The 22,388-nt window shown below is 31.9% G+C and overlaps 2 protein-coding genes across 3 annotated transcripts in view; one reads left to right on the forward strand and one right to left on the reverse strand.

The window, feature by feature from the left end:
- The window catches only part of LOC111618356, a 64,504-nt gene that overhangs the window by 26,825 nt on the left and 15,291 nt on the right, over positions 1-22,388 (reverse strand). The gene's annotated exons all lie outside the window — the stretch shown is intronic.
- LOC111618357 overlaps positions 20,400-22,388 on the forward strand; it is a 30,800-nt gene continuing 28,811 nt past the window's right edge. Inside the window, exon 1 of the mRNA XM_023359864.1 lies at positions 20,400-20,782. Within this exon, the coding sequence (XP_023215632.1) occupies positions 20,778-20,782 (5 nt within the window). The 5' untranslated portion in view covers positions 20,400-20,777. The remainder of the gene's footprint in view (positions 20,783-22,388) is intronic.

The following is a 22,388-nucleotide window of genomic DNA, read 5'->3' on the forward strand; positions in this document are numbered from 1 at the left end:
CAGTGATGACATTCGAAATATTTAACAAAGGGTTCGCTAACAGAAAATTTTTCCTTAACAATTTTTTTTTCGCTCAAATGGTGCATCGGAAGCCTCTAGTTTAGTAGTGTTACAGAGTATAATACGTATATTTTAATATTTTTAAAAGAATCAAACCATTGAGAAATGTTACATGTGTTTAACAAGGTTCTGAAAACTTTGAAAATGTTAACAACGGGTTCGGCCGAACCTGTGCGAACCCGCTGAATATCACCACTGAGTATAACTGATAATGCAACTGCTTAGTAAGCAGGAGTTATAGGTTCAAGTTCCACTTTGGGCCAATTCTCTTCCTCCAGAACCTTTTAAATTAATTATTAAAATATTAATTGAATTATACTTACTCACATATTAGATGACCTCGCATATAGGACGAGGTGTGACTTTAAAGATAAAAATAAAGAAAATTAGATTTATTAATACAATTCTAATTTTATTTCATTTAATCACAAGTAAAATATCAAATGAGGATAAATGCACACATTGTCCCACAAAAATTACTGACATTTTAGACTTTAAGGAAAAATCTTGTAAAATCAACAACATGATTTGTTCATGTAAAGTTGGACAATCAGATGGAGGGTGAATTCAACTGTTAAGAATTGGCAAAAAAGGGAACCTTTTTTACCAATTCTTAACAGTCGATTGATATCTTAACAGTCGAATTCACCCTCCGTCAATTACACTTATGAGTTTCTCCAAATTCTGATTTCCAAATAATCAACTGTTTTCATGTGGGAATGGATTAAAACTTATATTGAGCTCCCATGTGATTTTGGAATTTCAATTTGGAATTCAATTCAAAAGCTTTGCTTTTCCTATTGCTATTCATCTTTACTCAACAATATACAAGAATGATTCAAACGATCTGGATAAAATACTTTTGTTTTTAAATACAAGAGGGTAAGCATCCAGTAAAAAATGCAAATACATGGTTCACAAAAATTATATGCAAAAACGCAAAGAATCTTTCGCTCATACATATAGGAAGACCTAGGAATATGAAACTGATAAATTAATAAAAACCTTGTCTTATATGCGAGTAAATATGGTATATTTAACAAGAGATGATGCCCAATGCCTACCTCTAGTGCCAAATTACTTAGCATTTACTTATTAATAATTTAGTAATAATAATAGAGCCAGATATAATCTGGCAATTATTTGGTTTTAATATATAACTATCAGGTTTTAGATGTTATTTGTATATACTGGTAATATAAAAATAACCAAAACAGTTATAATGCACAACTAAAAGAAAGATCTTGCAATTGGGATTAGTTTCCATTTTCTACTTTTTAGTAAAAAAAAATTATTTTTAAATAAATAATACAATGAAAAAGAAAAGTAAGTAAATGTTGAAACTTTTAGATAATACATTTTCTCCCTTTATCTAAAATTGACTTATATTAAGTCAACAAACCTAATAACTTAATAACAAACCTAATAATAACTTTTATTATTGGCAAGAAGCCTGAATATTATTTTCTTAGAACGACTATTTAAGAATTTATTATTTTACTTTGATAATTAATTGAATAATTAATTAATAAAAAAAGAAGTCTAAGGTGCCCCTTCCAGTGTTTCTTGAAAGTATATTAGGGAGAGATGGTATAAGATCATTCCTATTCAAGGCCCAGCCATAGAAGTAGGTCAGGTATCCAGCTCCATGGCAACTTTGACTTTATTCTTCAAAGATCACCATCCAGGTAACCATTGGAAAGGAGGCTTAAATGGATCTCAGATCTACACAGACTGCAACAGGCAGAAACAAAGATTAAATCCTGGCTCATTTACTTAGTAATCCAGTGCTGTACTACTAATTAAACCATAATTGTTGTTATAATAAATTTTACACAAGTCTTATTAATTATATTAAAATAATTATAAAAATGATAAAATAATCTTTGAACTTTAGTAGTATCACCAGTATTTCTTTAAAATAATTATTCTATTATAGTAATTTTACATTTAAAATAAAATAGTGATATTTAAGATAGTTTGAATTAATTAGCAACACTGTCATCTAAATAAAATCAAATATAAATATCAATCAATATATTTATTAAATTTTGATATTTTCTATGCATCTANTGTCAAGAGAAGCCTGTACAATCTTGACTTTACACATCTTTCTTTTTGAACTTCTAGTATATTTTTAAAAAAAGCAAAACAAAGTACAGTATTATATATTTCAAATAATAATATGTAACAAAAATAAAGGTCTTGTATAAGTAACAAATATATAATTATATTTACTTATGGTGCGGTTTTTTAAATATTTCTTTTAAAAATTGATTTTTTTTTTAAAAAAATAACGGTATTTTTTTTAATATACAAGAAATACAATGGAATACTTCGTAACGTTTTTGAAACCCCCGAGAATGTTGGGCCAGGCCAAATGGCTTTATTGGCCTGTCTGTGAATAGGGCCTGGTTATGAAGATGTTAGGGTGCGACTATGCAGACGCGAATTTAGAGCGAGCGAGAGGTTGCGAGCGATTTAGTTTTCGCAAAGGAAAACCATGCTCAAACGAGAAGCGAGAAATAACGCTAGCGAGAGCGAATTTCTGGTTCTCGCACATATCTGACAGGTTTTGATATTTATCGCATCTCGTCTCTTCTCGCCATATATTCTCGCTCGCTCGTGTCTGCATAGTCGCACCTAAATGCACATAAAACATGAAAATATGAGATAAAAATGAAGAACAATATTTTGTCAGAATATTCAGCATATTACTATACTATAGATTCATCTTTTTTATTTTTGACTTTTTCCGCCCTATGGTACTAAAGTGGCCTTTTAAATCATATCTGCAGTGGGAGCGGCCAAATGGTAAGGGAAGGGGCCCGAGCGGCCCGACATATCCCGGAGAGACCGCCCGTGAAAAATTTCTGGGTTTGCCCATTCGGATTCGATTCTGGGTCATCCGAAGCAATAGGCTAATGCATAGGGACATCGAGAGGAAGGTGGAGCTGGGAATTCTTCCCCGGACCTACAGAAAACTTAGTGAGTCATAGTGGTTATTTCTATAAAATTAACGTTATTTTTTACTGACAGAAAATAATATCTTTAAGATTCCCTTTATTAATAAAGAAACATTCCAGTATTTCATTTTCTCAAAAAACAAAAGGTTAAAGGGGTTCCTTTAAGGGAAAAAAGAGTCCTCTTTATCCCCGTCCCATTTAAGCTCGCCACAGCCGGTCCCTGCCAACACTTTAACTGCATTGGCCATCCGGTTATTTTTAGTGTTCATTTGCATTTTAAAATGTCCTTCTCTTATGAGTCTTTTTGGGGGGTTCTTTGAATTAATTTAATTTAAACAAACTAATTAATTATTTCATTAATATTTTAAACAATTAAAAATCGGCAAAATGATTGTGACATCGTCATAACGCCGGGCTGCAATGTTTAATCATATTTTTAATTTATTTAATTTAAAATATATGCCCTCGATTTTACTAGTATCTTGCCTCTGTACATCATAATTTTTCTGATAACGACAGAGTCATGCCGGTCCTCTATCTAATTCCGTTCTAAAGAAATTTGAATTGAAATAACGTGACTTCTGCTCTAGACCGGAAGTTCGTATTAGTTAATCGGGCCTCCTGCCTCTAAGCTTTCCATAACTGGTTTCGACTTTCATTTATCTAACTCCGCTCTCGAGACTAAGGAGGACAGATAGGAAACAGACGGATACACACAATTAGGAATTTATAAGTCTGCAATTTGAAAATTGCAGCCCAATAAGAAAATAATCTTGAACTACATAAAATTTAACGCGAAACCCACAGTTTGATTTAGAATTTTATTACACTTCGCAAAATGCAACTTTTTTATCTCATGAGTAATTTAATAAAATATATTTAAACATCCTCTAGTTTCTCAACTTTTATGATACATATACTGTAATTTGTGAACAATGGAATGGACGTTTTCGCAAAAAGATAATTATATACGATTAGCATTATTTTATATAGATCATGGATTCAGATTATCAGCAATTGTTCTACATAGATTGTTTGAGGACTTAAATTTCCATAAAAATATCAGATAAATACGACTGCCTATTGGATATACAGTACAGTCGACCCCCCTATAATTACGGTCCCTATAGTTACGATTCCTATAAAACTACGAAAAAATTGCTACCGGTATCCGTAAAAAATAGTAAAAGTTCCNGCGCATAAAATTTGCTCAAAAAGTCACAGGACAAACAATTTTTTTAAAGTGGAAATCGAAAGATTTGTGATGCATCGATTTTTAAAGCTCCAAAAGATTTTTCACATTTGTATTTCGACTTATAATATGAGAAATTATCCCAAACGTAAGTAAAATCAAAATAGAAACTGAGATGATCAAAAACAGAATAACTATTGATATAAGGTCCTTTCCATCAAAGCAAAAAATCAGATAGATATTGTTACTGTTCAGTATAGTACTGTACTGTACATGTACTGTTCAATTCATTTGGGCCATTATGACAGAAATTAATCGAATTTGTCGTTTGTTTAGTCTGAATTATTAAATTAAACATGAAAATTATTAAAATCTAATGTAAGTAGATAATTTTAAAATGAGTTATTTTGTCATTTAATTTATGAATCTTTTCTAATTTTATCATTAAAAAATTATGTAAATTTAATCAATACGTGTAGTTTTTTTATAATTTATTTATATACAGAGGAATTTATCAAATATTTGAATGTATTGTATATTTTATTTTTATTCTTTTTGTCCTTTGGGCACTAAGAGACCCTTTTTACTTTTCCGACTGTTATAGTCTATATAACAGAGGGAAATGATAGCGATCGGTCAAAAAATGACATCCCAAGATTTTTATATTTTTGGACTCAGGGCATCTTGAAACGTCGAGAAATGTAAAAAATAAAAAATAAAATAAAAAAAAATTCGAGGATATTTTCTTTATGTATGGAAGCTTTTGTGTGGGGGAATTTTTTTACCTTCTTTGAAGCTTAATAACTCCTGTGCTTTTTGTCGAAATTTTGCAGGGAAGTTTATATATTACGGGGATTAATGCTATTAAATTTTAGCGGTTAATTAAAAGTCGAGGGGGTGGGGAGATAAAGGGGATCGTGTGTCATATCTCTAGTAGGATCGGACTTAAATAACGATTTTACTCGTTATTAGCATTTACAGTTTCTTTTATAAAACTTGTCTCTATCCTCAAAATTAAGCTATTTGCCATTTTATAATAATCAAAAATATAAAAAGTTTTTTGAATAAAATATGATAACAGATGGCGCTACATGGGCAATTTTAAATGTTGCCGGGAAAGTTAAGCAATTTGTTGCTGAATTTTTTAACTTGTATCATCAAGTCCTCAAATCTTGAAACTCACATTTCCTCCACTTCTAATTAAGATAGAAGGCTGAAACTTTGAGGACTTACTTTAGTCCTATGATAATGGTTTTAATGATTTTTAGGGATTGACTCTATCCCCACCATCCTTTCCATCCCAAAACACGATAAATATAATCAAATGTGGAATCTAATTATGATGTGTGTGTGTATGTATGTGTAAATGCACTGTAGTGGTGTATATGGTGGGATGGCCATCTCACTGTTCCCCAATACCAATTTCGAAAAACATCACCAATGAAAGAGTTTTTTCTAAATATTTAAAATATATCAAAAATATTTTATACAACTACGATAAGCAGAAGTATCATTGGGTCGCGCTGTGATTGGTGAAAATTTGACACGCTTGAACTGCCGTTGAAGGGTGCTAATACTTAATTTTTAAATAAACCAACATTTTACTTCTTTGTTCACTGTTATATTATTCTTTTAAGCGCATCATGTTTTATGTTTGTAAGAAATCTGATATCATTGAAATGTTTGCAATTTTTTAAAGATGAATTTTATACTAAATTCTTACATAAGTATTATGTTTCTATGTTTTAATTGAAAAAATTTTTACAAAAGTTTAAAGATATGGAATTAAAAGTAATAGCTATTTTCAATTTTGTGATTTCATATTCGCGCACTTTATACTCACAAACTTCCATACATTTAATTTTATTTTATAACTATTGTATGTACTGTACCTAAAACGTGCAATTATTTATTGCGACATCGTCACAATGCCAGGGTGCAATTTTCAATGATATTCTTAATTTCATTTTAATAATAGTCTATATTTATTTCATTTAAAATATATGCTTTCCACCTCAAATTAGTACTGTAGTGCCTTGACCCTGAACATCATACTGTTCCGTTAGCAATGGAGGGAGTCATGCCGGTCATCTATTAATTGCTTTCAGGGGAAGTTTTTGATAAAAATAATTAACTTCCAGTTTGTATCAGAAGTTTGTATATAGTTAATCGGGACCTCCTGTCCCTAAGATTTCCATGTCTGGTTTCGTCTTTCATCTAGCTAACTCCGTTCTCGAGATTAAGGAAAGACAAACAAACAGACAAACGACAGTGGGAATTTATAGGTCTACATTTTTTTTAAATTGTAGCCCAATGACAAACAAAACAAATGAATCACTTACATGATACATAAATATGAAAATACAGTATAACTTTTACAAATAACTATATAAGAAGGAGTTAATGTACCATATTTTTACCAGGTTTTAAGTATTTTTCAATAATTTTGTATATTTCTATAATTTATTCAGAAATAAATATTTATCCACTTATATTTAGTATTTATATTTATAAGCAAACGTATTGATGAATTTTTTGAATGAATTATTGATATACATTTTCATATTTTAAACACTTATTTGCTACGTTTATAATAAAACGCTATACTCTTATATTTTAATTAAACTTACTCAATAATTTATGCTTTTTAAAATCATACTTGCTCAGATTTTAATGTATCCGGATGATAATGTTAATAAAACTACATAAATGAGGCCTGCAGGTTTATCTAATGATTCTTCATTTTCAGTAAACTAACCCGTTTCTAATTTTCTGTTACAGTGCTTTTAAGTTAGCCTAAATGTTTTTGAACGTGGAAAGGAAGAGAAGTTTTAATTAAATACAATTTCTAAAGAAAATGTATAAATAAATAAGCTATACATGGATCAGTGATTTTCTTTATATGTATAAATTGTATACACTTTTTATATACGTATAAGATGATAGTAAAAATATTGTTTTATTAAAGATTTTAATAAACAAATATTATTATAATTGCAATTAATATATTATAGTTACTTTCATCTGTCTTCTGATGATGCAAATTATAAATGCATATAAATCTAATCAGCCAAGAATCTACTTACAACTTCTAATTTCACTTATCACATTATCAGCAGTTACAATTATTTGTAATCAATAAGTACAGTACAACATAAATTAATAAGCAAATTTAAATTATATAATATTAGATAGAGGAGAAGGTGTTATTATGGAACCCCAATTACATTTTAGTGAATTGTAAACAAGGTATAATAACTACACCACATTTTTTGTGCGAAAAGTACTGGTAACTATTAAACTAAATGTTCCTAGTTGGATTTTCGCTAGTGTAACTATAAGTATGGTTTTTGAAGGCTTTTGTACAAAAAGTCAGAAAGTAGGCTTAGAGAAAATCGGGTGGTAATATGGAACCTTACTGTATATTTTCAAAAAAATGCTTTAATGTAGCCAAAAACAAACAGGAAAGTACAAAAAATGTTAAATAATTACAAAATTATTTACTCCAATGTATTTTATCGCAAAAATGCTTTTATAATAGAAAATTATGACCTCCATCAACAATATATATTCCAGCAGCTCTTTTTCGATATTCTCGGGAAGAATTGGCTTTCTACCTAGTGTCTTTTTCACAAATTGCTCCAGACGAATGTCTGCTTGCAAAGAGAGAGTTCGAAGGAGTTGAGTTCCATATTACTGTAAAAGCACCAATGGGGTCCGTATTTCACGTATCGCCATCTTGAATTAACTTAAGTCTGTCAAGACCAAAATTTAAAAAAACGTGAACATCACACAGATTAATATGTACCCCTAAGTCTCTGGAACGGAATACATGCACCAGTGAACCCTATAACTACACGATTTATATTTTAAAAATAATTAAATTAACTTAGCATTCAAAACTTGCGAATTTTGAAAAAAAAAAAAAAAAAAAAACAAATTTGCTGATTAAATACTGTATGGACAACAGTTTAACTGAGTAAAACGGGTTTTTCCCTTGCTATGGATGTCTGCCTAGTTCAGTTCAGCCACAGTCTGCTACAGTTCGCCTTTATTATTCCCAGTAGCGTAGCGTAGTGGTGGCGTAGCCCCGGGCGGCACTTTTTAGGGGGCGGAAAAATTTCACAATAAATAATAATAATATCTTGTAAAAATTTGAATCATTTCATTTCATATATTCGTCGCACCTACGATTCGTACCGATTGAAATGAGCACGGGGAATAGTGTTACCATCCGGTCAGTCCGAGAATCGACTCACCGTCCGAATGAACTATTAATTGTACCCGGCGAAACCGTGCGCAACCTATCGACCTTTCATTTTTATTTATTTATTTATTTATTTTTGCTTGTACGATTTATTCGTATTCATATACACCTCCAATATCCAATAGAGCTAAGTCATCCAGGTTACTTACGTTACTCCTACCCGAGTCTCCCTAGTCGCTAACTGTAACTGATTTAGAACCGACATGCACTGCACATTATTCTTCGCATTGCAAAATGACATACGCATGCGTCAGGAACTTCTGTTCGAACAAACCTCACTTGCCGTCCGGGTCAGCCATAATACCCGCAGTGTTCCATAATACCACCTTTTCCTCTACTAAAATAAGATTTGTGTACTAAGCATACTGTATTCTGTTATGGTGATTGGATCTATATTTTTCAACGAAAATTTTTATTAATTATAATAGAAATCGATTTTAGTTTATAAAACAAATATATATTAATATCATTACTTAAGTTTTATTTCACTTTCTAAAAAACGATTTGCATTTGGTAGCTAAACAAAATATTTTTAGAACCAGAATAAAATAAACAAAATTTATCTAACAATGTAATAATTCTAACTCACGGTCGTATATACAAATTTTAAATACAAAATATTGATGCATACCATTTCATGCTAACATATCTTAAGAATATGCGCTAACGATAATTATCTCATTTCGCAAGAGCAAAGACACGAGTCAAAAAAGACGATAGAAATCGGATGGATAGCGGCCATACACTTCGGTCGTGACAAGTTTTGACCAATCACAGTCCGAAACTGACTGGGCTTCTGCTTATCCTGGTTGTATAAAAAAAATCAGCGGCTGGCAAACTCACCCCCCCCCAAAAAAAGAACTTCCTGGAGTTTTTCGACCGCCCAAATTCGATACCGAGTTCTCCAGAATAGCACGCTGTCTTAACCGCCTCAGCCATCTACCTCTCTGCATAACTTACTTATAATGAATCAAAATTAATTGTTGTCTAAAGTCAGGCAAAGGAAGTCATTTCTTTTCTTGGTCGTTAATCGAATGCAAGAAAATTTAAAGGATTCTGTATTGAACAATGTTAGTTCTAGAGCAGTGGTTCCAAAACTTTTGTGATTCTCGGCTTTCTTAACCTGCTGCCATCTGGCAGAGGTCCCCAATATACAGTATAAGCCTATATTATGCCTGTATATATATTTTTTTTTGAGGGAGTAAACATAGACTAGGCAGTACTTTTTCCAAGAGTAATTAGTGCGTTGGAATAACCAGTAAATAACAATAAACAAATAAAGGAAATAACTTAATAGTCCTTAGACATATAATAAATACTATATTTTTATTGTATGAAATGTTTATAATAAAATTATTTTCATATGTCATGCATGCATTGACCACAAATTTTAACTTATGAGATGAACCACAAAAGAGAATTAAAAATGTCTGTAAAAAATTGTTTCTCTGTTTTTTTTTCTTCTCTCTCTCATTAACAGAGAAAGAACGTAACTTAATTCTCAAATAAATAAATAAATAAATAAATAAAGGTTTTTATATATTTTAAATATTTATTTAAAACGTTCTAGTGAAAAGGATCTCAAGACACACAATTTAGGCAGGCTTATAAAAAATGCACTGCAGGAACACTGCCAACGCATTACTAATAATTAAAATACAGTAATGGCTAACTTGGTCGCGACGCCTCTGACTAGTTTTGGCAGCGTCCCTATGACAATAGTTTTGGGAACCATTGTCCTAGAGTTTAAGAGAATAAAGACAAGTTTTTTTCTTTGGTTTGATTCAATTAAGGCAACGCAAGACATGAGCGATCTGCCGGGGGAAAGCCTCCCGGGAGGTCTTTTATGGGAAACTGACCCCTATTTAGGCGTTTTTTGGAGCGAAGAAAATACGGAAAAGTCCACATGGCCGCCAGCCCGTTGGCAAGGTGCGAACATATGACCAGTATTCAGTGGTTTTACCTACTCGGACACTGGTAGGTACGAATGAAAACAGGCCAAAGAAATCTTGAGAACTATACGTATAGTCTCTCCCAGAATAAGAATGGAGCTGATATTCATTAATTTACATATGCTACGGAAAATAGTTCGATGTTAATTACGAATTAGAACAAAAATTCTTCGAATCCCGAATAAAGCTATTTAAAAAAAATTCAATAATGCAAACATCAGGTTTCGAAGAATTTTTGTTGTTTTCTACGGTGGCGGAGTGATACATACACATTTAAGATCCAACACACGAATCTATTCTTATTCTAGGAAATATTAAAGTTAGAATTAGGGATCGAGGCAGAGACGGATTTAACATTTTGCCATCTCTAAGCTATAGTTCTTAGGACCTAGAAGGGCTATCTAGTCGCGCGCAGACAATAGATACTTAAAACTTAAAATACTTGTATTTTAGGAAAATCTACTTTTCTAAAATACATCTACTCTGTACACCTATTATTAAAAAGAAACAAAGGAAAAAAACTAAAGCAAAATATCAAGAGTAGCAATTGCCTTTCTGGCTCCTCCCTGCGGGTTTTCTTGGTAATTGGCTTTAGCCTTACGAACACTGACCGTTTTTCACGGCCTCGGTTATATAGAAGCTGAAATTTTCTGCGAATAACGAACTTGATAAAGCGATTTCGTCAATAAAATTATTCAGAAATCATCAGCAGATGTCAAAATATGATTAATGGAATATATTTTCAGTGGAAAACAAACCGTTTGAATATTACATTGACGTGTGATCATTCAGCTCTATTAAGCAATATTAGTAATTCCTGCCTCATATCACGGTTATCATGTTAACAGCTGTCATGTTAACTTATGGAAATAAACGTTTCAGTTGTTATCATGTTAACTGAACTGTCATGTAAATTAGCCATGTTAATAACAGTTCTAACAAAATATGGATGGAAACATTAATAAGTGAAAATATTGAAAAAATTTAATTAATTAAAGAATTTTCTAATAAAAATCATTTTATTTTTATGAGAACAAAAATGTTTCATTTACAGCAATAAACTTTCATTTAAACAGTAGAAATAAAACATCAATAAAACGTGGCACCGCGTCAAGACTTGATTTAAAGTATTTCGAAACCTTACGCTATAACACGTAAGAGGCAATTTCTCGCTATTGAATAAAAATTTAATAGTTTGAGGCTCTAACAGTAGCGTACCGTAGTGGGGGCGGCAGGGGCGGCTCGCCTCGGGCGGCACTTTTTAGGGGGCGGCAAAATTACCTTTTAGGGGGCGGCAAAATTTCACAATAAATAATAATAATATCTTGTAAAAATTGGAAACATCCAAATCTATACTTGCATCGCGCCTACGATAGTGTTATCGTCCGGACAGTCCGGGAATCGGCTCGCCGGATGAAGTAGTAACTTTTTCATCCGAGGAGTTCCTGCGAAACCTGTTGACCTTTTTTTTTCCTTGTATGATTCATTCGCGATTATATACACCAATAATATCCAATAGAATTATTTTAAACAGGTCGCTGCACTACCACCGAATTTTTCATTGCTTGTTCTGTGACAAAACTGAATTTTGATCTTTTAAATTGAAATACCTAAATAAGGGGGGGCCGAAATTTTCCTCCGTCCCGAGCGGCTGACACCCACGGTACGCCACTCGGCTCTAGACTGTGCCTTGTTTACTGCTATAACTTTAGGTAGTCGCTGGTAGTGGTTTTCAACCGGGGTGCCGCGAAATAGTGCTGAACAGTAAGTGTATAATAATACACTTACGTGTATTACTATAAGTACGAAAAGCGCAATAGTTCTGCAATAAGAAAGAAGTAGGGGTGCCGCAATAAGATGTTACCGAGATGGGGATGCCAATATTTAAAAAAGGTTGATAAATACTGACTTAGGGTCTCACATATAAATCCATCCTATACCAGATGTAATACATAATGAATGCTCTAAGACAGGCATGGCCAACATACGGCCCGCGGGCCAGATCTGGTCCGTCTAATGAATTTATGTGGCCCGCGATCAATCTTTCAATATTATGTACTGAAATCCGATTAGCTCGATGAAAAATTCTGACTCCTAAGGAAAAAAAAAGGTCAACAACTCACTGTGCGTTTAGAGTTAACCCTCCATTACAAATCTCGTAAGTACAGCGTAGAGTGTTGATAAAGCATGATGATGTGAAAAATGTATCTGTAATCTCTATCTACAATTCAGTCTCTACGGGGTGACACCACAATGAGATCTCGCAGCACCTCAAAATCTTCCTAGGGCAGCTTCCGGTTCGGCCCGTGGAAAAAGTTTTCTTTCCAATTCAGCCCGGGGGCAAAAACTGTTGGCCACCCCTGCTCTAAGAGCCAAATCAAAAAGATATCAAATTTCATTATGAGTAGGCCTATAAAATTTGAGTCATTTTTCTAACACTTTTTTATTTTTAAGATCTATAAATATTTTATAAATTAAAAAAAAAATTAAATATCAACTTGGGATGACGATTGTCAAAAAATACTTTCATAAATTTATTAATCTTGGCATTATAGAAGGATGCCAAAAGTATTTTTTTTTTAATTTCTATTTTGCATCAATTTTTAAATGAATTTTCATTTTAATATCAATTTTTTACAGTTCTATTGTTTAAGTTTTAAGAGATTTTGTAAAAAATATACTGATAACTATGATTACTAAACTTGTTATAATTAAAAGTTGTGAATAGGACTTTTCAGATGTCAAGAGAAGCCTGTACAATCTTGACTTTACACATCTTTCTTTTTGAACTTCTAGTATATTTTTAAAAAAAGCAAAACAAAGTACAGTATTATATATTTCAAATAATAATATGTAACAAAAATAAAGGTCTTGTATAAGTAACAAATATATAATTATATTTACTTATGGTGCGGTTTTTTAAATATTTCTTTTAAAAATTGATTTTTTTTTTAAAAAAATAACGGTATTTTTTTTAATATACAAGAAATACAATGGAATACTTCGTAACGTTTTTGAAACCCCCGAGAATGTTGGGCCAGGCCAAATGGCTTTATTGGCCTGTCTGTGAATAGGGCCTGGTTATGAAGATGTTAGGGTGCGACTATGCAGACGCGAATTTAGAGCGAGCGAGAGGTTGCGAGCGATTTAGTTTTCGCAAAGGAAAACCATGCTCAAACGAGAAGCGAGAAATAACGCTAGCGAGAGCGAATTTCTGGTTCTCGCACATATCTGACAGGTTTTGATATTTATCGCATCTCGTCTCTTCTCGCCATATATTCTCGCTCGCTCGTGTCTGCATAGTCGCACCTAAATGCACATAAAACATGAAAATATGAGATAAAAATGAAGAACAATATTTTGTCAGAATATTCAGCATATTACTATACTATAGATTCATCTTTTTTATTTTTGACTTTTTCCGCCCTATGGTACTAAAGTGGCCTTTTAAATCATATCTGCAGTGGGAGCGGCCAAATGGTAAGGGAAGGGGCCCGAGCGGCCCGACATATCCCGGAGAGACCGCCCGTGAAAAATTTCTGGGTTTGCCCATTCGGATTCGATTCTGGGTCATCCGAAGCAATAGGCTAATGCATAGGGACATCGAGAGGAAGGTGGAGCTGGGAATTCTTCCCCGGACCTACAGAAAACTTAGTGAGTCATAGTGGTTATTTCTATAAAATTAACGTTATTTTTTACTGACAGAAAATAATATCTTTAAGATTCCCTTTATTAATAAAGAAACATTCCAGTATTTCATTTTCTCAAAAAACAAAAGGTTAAAGGGGTTCCTTTAAGGGAAAAAAGAGTCCTCTTTATCCCCGTCCCATTTAAGCTCGCCACAGCCGGTCCCTGCCAACACTTTAACTGCATTGGCCATCCGGTTATTTTTAGTGTTCATTTGCATTTTAAAATGTCCTTCTCTTATGAGTCTTTTTGGGGGGTTCTTTGAATTAATTTAATTTAAACAAACTAATTAATTATTTCATTAATATTTTAAACAATTAAAAATCGGCAAAATGATTGTGACATCGTCATAACGCCGGGCTGCAATGTTTAATCATATTTTTAATTTATTTAATTTAAAATATATGCCCTCGATTTTACTAGTATCTTGCCTCTGTACATCATAATTTTTCTGATAACGACAGAGTCATGCCGGTCCTCTATCTAATTCCGTTCTAAAGAAATTTGAATTGAAATAACGTGACTTCTGCTCTAGACCGGAAGTTCGTATTAGTTAATCGGGCCTCCTGCCTCTAAGCTTTCCATAACTGGTTTCGACTTTCATTTATCTAACTCCGCTCTCGAGACTAAGGAGGACAGATAGGAAACAGACGGATACACACAATTAGGAATTTATAAGTCTGCAATTTGAAAATTGCAGCCCAATAAGAAAATAATCTTGAACTACATAAAATTTAACGCGAAACCCACAGTTTGATTTAGAATTTTATTACACTTCGCAAAATGCAACTTTTTTATCTCATGAGTAATTTAATAAAATATATTTAAACATCCTCTAGTTTCTCAACTTTTATGATACATATACTGTAATTTGTGAACAATGGAATGGACGTTTTCGCAAAAAGATAATTATATACGATTAGCATTATTTTATATAGATAATGGATTCAGATTATCAGCAATTGTTCTACATAGATTGTTTGAGGACTTAAATTTCCATAAAAATATCAGATAAATACGACTGCCTATTGGATATACAGTACAGTCGACCCCCCTATAATTACGGTCCCTATAGTTACGATTCCTATAAAACTACGAAAAAATTGCTACCGGTATCCGTAAAAAATAGTAAAAGTTCCCTATAAACACCTCAAACGTCATCGGGAAGCCGAACTACTTTCCCGCCGTCCGTAGCGCCACGCTACGGAGAGATTTCTATCGTCTGGACAGTATTATATAAATTATATATAAATTAGGTACTGTACATATAATTATATATTAATTATATATAAATTAGGTACTGTATATATAATTATATATTAACTTATTGTAACTTTGTTATAATTAAATATATAATTTCCGCCGTCTAGCGTGGCGCCACGCTACGGAGATTTTTACGCTAACTATCGTCTGTCAGTATGTAAATTAGGTACCGTAAGTCTAATACAGTACTGTAATTTTATACATTTCTTGTGAAAGAAACATTTCTTATTCAACGGCGATTAAAATTATTTATATTAATGATGTCTCCGAAGTTCTACGAAGTTTTCACAGAAAAATAAGTTGTTAGAAATCGGCCGCTCTTTGCTGAGCTGTTCCGCGACGAAAACAATGTTGAGCAATGGCAATGTCGAATGGTGACACTCGGTAAGTAATCCTACAATTTTTTGTTTATAGCGTAGTTTATACGGATTATTCCCAAAAAATATATACGTATTTTGGAAATGTTGAGTCGGATTAGTCTAGAATCGATTAATTTTATGGAAGAAAATCTTTCAAACAGCCGTAGTCCGTAAACTTGACACGTGTCGGGTTGTGATTGGAAGGATTCGTAAGAAAGCGGATTCCTAGAGAATGGAACGTATCTCTATCTTATAGGGGGGTCGACTGTATTCATAAAAATATCAGATACATACGAGAGCATATTGATTTAAGACAGAAAAAATCGAATCCAGTTCAAATTCCGATCCAGAGTAGCCGATAGTAGCGAAGTCCGTTTAAACGAGCGTCTTGTCTCCAGCATTTTTAGAGCAATAGTCCGCATAAAGGAGCACTATTTTAAGAAAGATTTATAAAGATCTATGTTAATCTTATGATACATCCCCACTCAGGATACATAGCGATAGGGATATACTCTCTCTCTCTACACTATGGTATATGTTATGTAGAGATTTGACTAAATCTTCTATTAGTCAGTTTTCTAATACTCGAACAGTCAACAGATTTCTTACAGAACCATTATGAAAAGATTTTTTGAACACAATAAAAAGTATCATGAAATATATACAAAACAGCGTAGATCGGATGTGCTGTACCTGTATGCATGGCGTTCGCCTCATATTCAGCAGACAAAGCAAAAAGTGATTAGCGACCAGATTTCAGAAGTCAGGTGACCTTGCTATCGAACTATGACTATCGAAGAGATAATAAAAAAGGACTGTTGAAAAGAACAGTGTAATTTTATTATATTCATTGTTTTAAAACAACTTTCATTTGGAAGCTTTTTAAAATTATATATATGTATATATATATTCATTTGGAAGATTTTTTAAAATTATATATATATAGGCCTATAATTTTAAAAAGTTTCCAAATGAATATATTTAAAAAGGTATATATATACCTTTTTAAATATATTTATACGATCTCCTGGAATTTACAAGTGATAATAAAGTGTTTATACAGTACTTTTGCAACAGATTACTGTATATAAACTACGTGGGAAGTATGTTCTCGTAAATATCGCGTTTATAGAAAAATTATTGGGCTGCAATTTGAAAAATTTGTAGACCTATAAATTCCTACTGTTCTTCTGCTGTCTGTCTGCTGTCCTTCTTTAATCTCAAGAACGGACTAAGATATATGAAAATCGAGGCCATATGTGAAAAGCATTGAGGCAGGAGGCCCATATTAACTATATACATACGAACTTCCGGTTGAACCGGAAGTCATGTTACTTCAATTCCAAATTTATCCCTTAAAGAAGTTAGATAAATAACCAGTACGACTCTATTGCTAACAGGAAAAGTATAATGTACAGGGGCAAGACATCGCTAAAAGAATTAAGAATATTGTGACGAAAAATTGCAGTTCGGCATCGCGACGATGTCGTAATAAATAATCGCTCGTTAAAATTACTGTAGTTTGATTTATTTGGTTACGGCAACGCGACAAGTCTGCCGAAGGGCGTCATCCCAAGAAGACTTTTATGGGAAGCTGGACCCTACACGTTCGATTCCACGCAGGCAAGTACGATATGCTATCTGTAGAAGTAATGGTATAGCGCGTCTATTTCGCAATAATTAAGTGAATATAATATATATATTTTAAAAGTTATACCTTTCTTGTAAAAATTTTAATTTTTTTCATTTTTTGCCAATAGATGGCGCTACGTGTAAAGCAAGCAAATCTAATGTAGATAGAAATTAATTGATTTATAAAAATTCAATCGGTATTTTGAGTTGGGATGTACGACATTATCTAAGTTAGAAATACGTGAACGTAATTGTTGAGTTTTGTAGCAATTGGTCAAACGGCCTAGGAGTATGCAGCGAACAAACAAACTTCTTCATTTATATACACTGTATATATATATATATATATATATATATATATAATTAAATACCAATATAGAGCAATTTTATCTGCCATAATCCCTGTTTTACTCGGATTAGATGAGACTTCATTATATAATTAATATTAAGATTTATGTTTAGTCTCAAGTTTTTTGAAGAATTTTTTCTTCAAAAAATTTATACTTATACTTTTAAGGATGATGGAAGTAACATTTATAAAGGATTGGATCACAATAATTTCAAAATAATTAATCAGACAAAGAAGACAGCAAGACACTAACATATAGCCATACAGAACAAACACAAATGCTTTTTTTTAAACCTATAAAGTAATTTATTCCTGAATTAATTCAGATTAAACCGGTGTTCGAAAATCGAAGAAATTAAACATAAAATCTTGAAGCTGTGTAAATAAATTAAGCTATAAAAGAATTGTGTAAATATTCGTTTGATGTAGACTATTTACATAAGCTTTGTATTAATTTATTATTATTACTTGGCTGTTTTTTACATATTTAAAATAAATATTCTCCGGCAGTAGATTAATATCTTTTGTGTCTTTTTTTTTTTAGATATTTAAATCGGATAATAATTGATCGTAACCTTATTACGTCGAAAATCATTTCATCTGTCTTCATCCCGCACATAAATATGAGATTCAGGTCAGTATGGATCAGTGAATTATTGGATTAAGTATGTCACATGAGTTTTATATATACATATATACATACAAGTGCAGTGAGATTCATAACAATATTGATCGAACGTAAAATATTGTAAAAATAGTTGCAAGAAATAAAACCATGAATTCCAGTTTTTATCTGTAGCTGATTAGTTTTAGTTTTTGCAATTGTCAGATCAACTCAGGGCTTTCTCTCAGAGACCCGGGCCTGTCATAAACCTGAGGTCCTAGATAATTCCGAAAACCATAAAATATATGAATAGAATAAAGAAAAACAGATTTTTCATCACTTACCAAAGGAAATTTTTACTTTACGTCACTTTTCTATTGTATTTTTTGCATAAAGACTAAACTTTCGAGCCCCTTCTCTATGTCTGTGATCTGGATTTCATGGAGTGCTGATATCATCATGTATTTGAGTCTGAGCCCACTCAATATTAATTTTCGGCCCACCAATGGCAAGCAGTTCCGTTCCCTGAACACTGGTAATTCGGTTGTGGGTTCGCGCCTCGCCAGGACGGGCTGACCACGTGGAGTTTTCCAGGTTTTCTCCACGTCTTTAATGTCTAAATAGGGGACAGTTACCCTTAAAAGACCTCCCGGAAGGCATCCACTCCTAGGCAGATCGCCCAAGTGTTGCGTTGCCGTAACTAACAAAAACAAACAATATTTCTTTCCATGCATATATTTACTGTGATTAAAAATGGAAGTATTATCTCCTTAGGAATGTCATTTTCATGTTTTGAGTTAGGAATGTCATTTCCTAATGTAACAAAATGGATGGTAAATAGTTTAAATTTGAAGCGTTTCGTGAATAGCAAGTTGGTACAAATGATCTTTTTTCGATATTTTTTGATAGTAATTTTTGAAAAAGAGAACAGACAACATGAAGATATATAGTATTCTCTTTCATCTCATCAATATCATTAACAAGATACCAGCACCCTTGCTTCAATATTTTAAAGCCTTTGTTCATTATTTTGCTTTTTAATTGTTTTGAAAATAATTTTTATTATTTTTCTTTGTAACATTTTGTATATGTATCACATTCTTAGCGAAATGTTTAATACATTATGTAAACTCAAATTCTCATTACTAAACTAATCACTTTCAAAACCATCCTTAAAATTCTGAGAATTTGTACTTTAGTGACAACCAGATTGCGAAAACTGATTCTGAGGGATCAAGTTTCGAATCCGGATTATACCCTCAGACATTTTCATGAATGATTTGATTCAAACATGTCAGTGCTCATCATTTAGCTACCTTATTGTGTGCCTGGCCAATAAACCTGAAAAAAACCTTCTTAGTGCTCGCAGAGCAAGAAAAATTAAAAAAAAAAAACTATATTCTTTCAGTTAGCTAACTATCTTACTATAAATTAGTGGCTGTCTTGGGTTGCACGAGGATCTAAGCACACTTGGACTTGCGAGGCCCTTTATATAAGTTTATATAATCTAAAGCTCGTATCTCACGATACTTGAATTATAAAAAGCTTAAGTATTAGTTTACAAATACTGGACTACTGAGTATCGATAAGCATATATTTGTGCTTTTCTGAGGCCTTTAAAAGCAACAGCTCTCAGACAAAAGCATAATTTGTCTATATCTAAAACTATATCTGTGTAAACATGATATTATTAAGATATAGATTCGGGGCGAATTTAATCCACTTATTAGGAAACGCTTATCTTTTAGATTAATTTATTATTAACAAACAGGATTTAAGAATGAAATTTCTATTTCATTTTTATATTTAAAAACATTTTTATATCAGAAACTTATGGAATTTCGATCTATTTTTAAATCACTAATACTAATCAAATTTGCATATCGATAGTAAAATCAATAAAATCGATAGAACAAACAAAAGGAATATTGTGTAATTCGAATAGACATGCCATAATGGTGCCTAATGTATCTTTATACATACTCTTGATCTTCTTTGGTTAAATTTATTCTAAATAAATATTATTAAATAAATTTAAGTTACATAAAGATTAATCTGAGTATATTAAAAATGGTGGCCATAGAGGCACATACTAATTTTTTTGGACTAAATACATTGTTAATTAGATACTAATAAGTTAATTAATCTAATTAATCGGAGCAATAATTTGGAAATTAAATTAAGATTAGAAAAAAAGGAGACAAAATAATTAAATGTGTGCGTTTAAACTGCGTAACCAGACACCTTTCAGCGGGAGGCAATTACGTCACATGATATTTGCCTGTCATGCAACGTCGTCATTCATTTATATAACTAACCCCCTTTTGAATTATTCATTAAATTCCAGTATTTCGATGCGATAAAGTACTGACAAATTGGTTCGAGTGCAAACGATTAGTCATAAATCTCCGAAACTTCGTCCAAATAGCGAGATTCTTTGGGATAAATGAGGTTATTTCGTTCTTTTTTCTGATGTATCCCTAATTTTTATACTTTTAAAACCATTCCTTTTAGGTGACAAAGATTACGAAATTACTCATATGTATGTGACTCGCGATCCCCAGGTTGGAAACAATGTTCCGAGATAATTAAAGAAGTTACGCCTCGTGTATTCTGTAATTTTACCGTTACTGTGTTGTGTTGTGTAATGTAAAAATTTCTTAGGATCAGCATGTAGAGTATGAATGAATCTGAGTAGTAAATATCTAGAATGTGAGTAAATATAAAATTAAAATTTAATAGTTTTTCACTTTTAAAGAAAAGTGGAAAATTTTATTTGGCTAAATTTTATATTTACTCATACTTTAATGTAAATATTCGTATATTGGGAAGTTTATAAGAGCAGAAAACGTCAAATACAATACTTTAAAATAACGAAAGTATAGCAAATAAAGTACAGGATTCAATGTTTCTACGCAAGAATAGGACTTGCTTATAAATATATTCAGAGTTGGTTTAAATTTATATGGCTCTAAGCTACAAAATGCAACAGGTGCTCCAAGCAATTATAAATTTAAAAGCGTAAGGCCTTATCTAGACTCTTAATTAACGCGAGGTCCTACGCTATAACTTGTTTAACAAGAAAATATTCGGCCCTGCAAAAGGTACTATACATTTAATAATAATAAATTTAAATGCATATGACAAACTGTAACCTCATAATACGAGGCCCTAAGCTGTCGTTTGTTTAATTTATATGTAAATCTCTCTCAAGTACCGTACATTTAATAGAAACTTAATAAACTTCTGCGAGTGTTTTGTAACAATTAATCAGCACAAAATTTAATGTTTATAATTTTTGTCACGTTAAAACTAATCGATAAATCGAGATCTTTAACAAAAGGAGTGTTGTGTAATTCGGATAAACATACAGTAACGGCATCTACTTGTACTGTACCGTACCTTTATATAAACATTACTTTTGATCTTCTGTGCATATATGTATTCTATGATTAAATTTAGTTTAAATAAATATTATTATATAAACTTAAGTCATGGGTGTAAAATATATTTGAAATTATTGCTGCTTTATCGAACGTATTTGTAACAAAATTCAAGTGCTGTACCAACATTCAACATGATACTTCCTTGTACGATGTCGTAATATATACAGTACCTATTATTTTACAGTCCTAGTCATTTTGCTATAACATCCGTTTCAACATTTAAGGCTTTGTCACGTTTATATATAAATATTTTAAAGTTTTTCTTTTAAATATTTTCGTTTATCATTACTCCTGCTGTGTTCTTACCCACTTCTCTCCATTTATATAGGTTATATAGATCCCCGATCGATCGATCGATACACGTCTGTGTTTTAACTCGATTTAAATAAAATTATCTCATTAAAAATTATATTTTATAAATCAAATATTGGTTTGAGATTTACAAAAACATCTGATCACAGATATCCTGGTAACTGATTAATACATTAGCTACCTGCCGCTAAGTTACAAACGCTGTTAGTTATAACCTTTGTAACTAACAGCGCTTGTAATATAAATTTTCGTTTAACATTTTTAACGGAAAATAGGATATTTTAGATTAGAAGTAAAGC

The sequence above is a fragment of the Centruroides sculpturatus genome, unplaced genomic scaffold (genome assembly GCF_000671375.1).
Source record: "Centruroides sculpturatus isolate CEXI.00-Female unplaced genomic scaffold, Cexi_2.0 scaffold189, whole genome shotgun sequence".
Classification (NCBI taxonomy): domain Eukaryota; kingdom Metazoa; phylum Arthropoda; class Arachnida; order Scorpiones; family Buthidae; genus Centruroides; species Centruroides sculpturatus.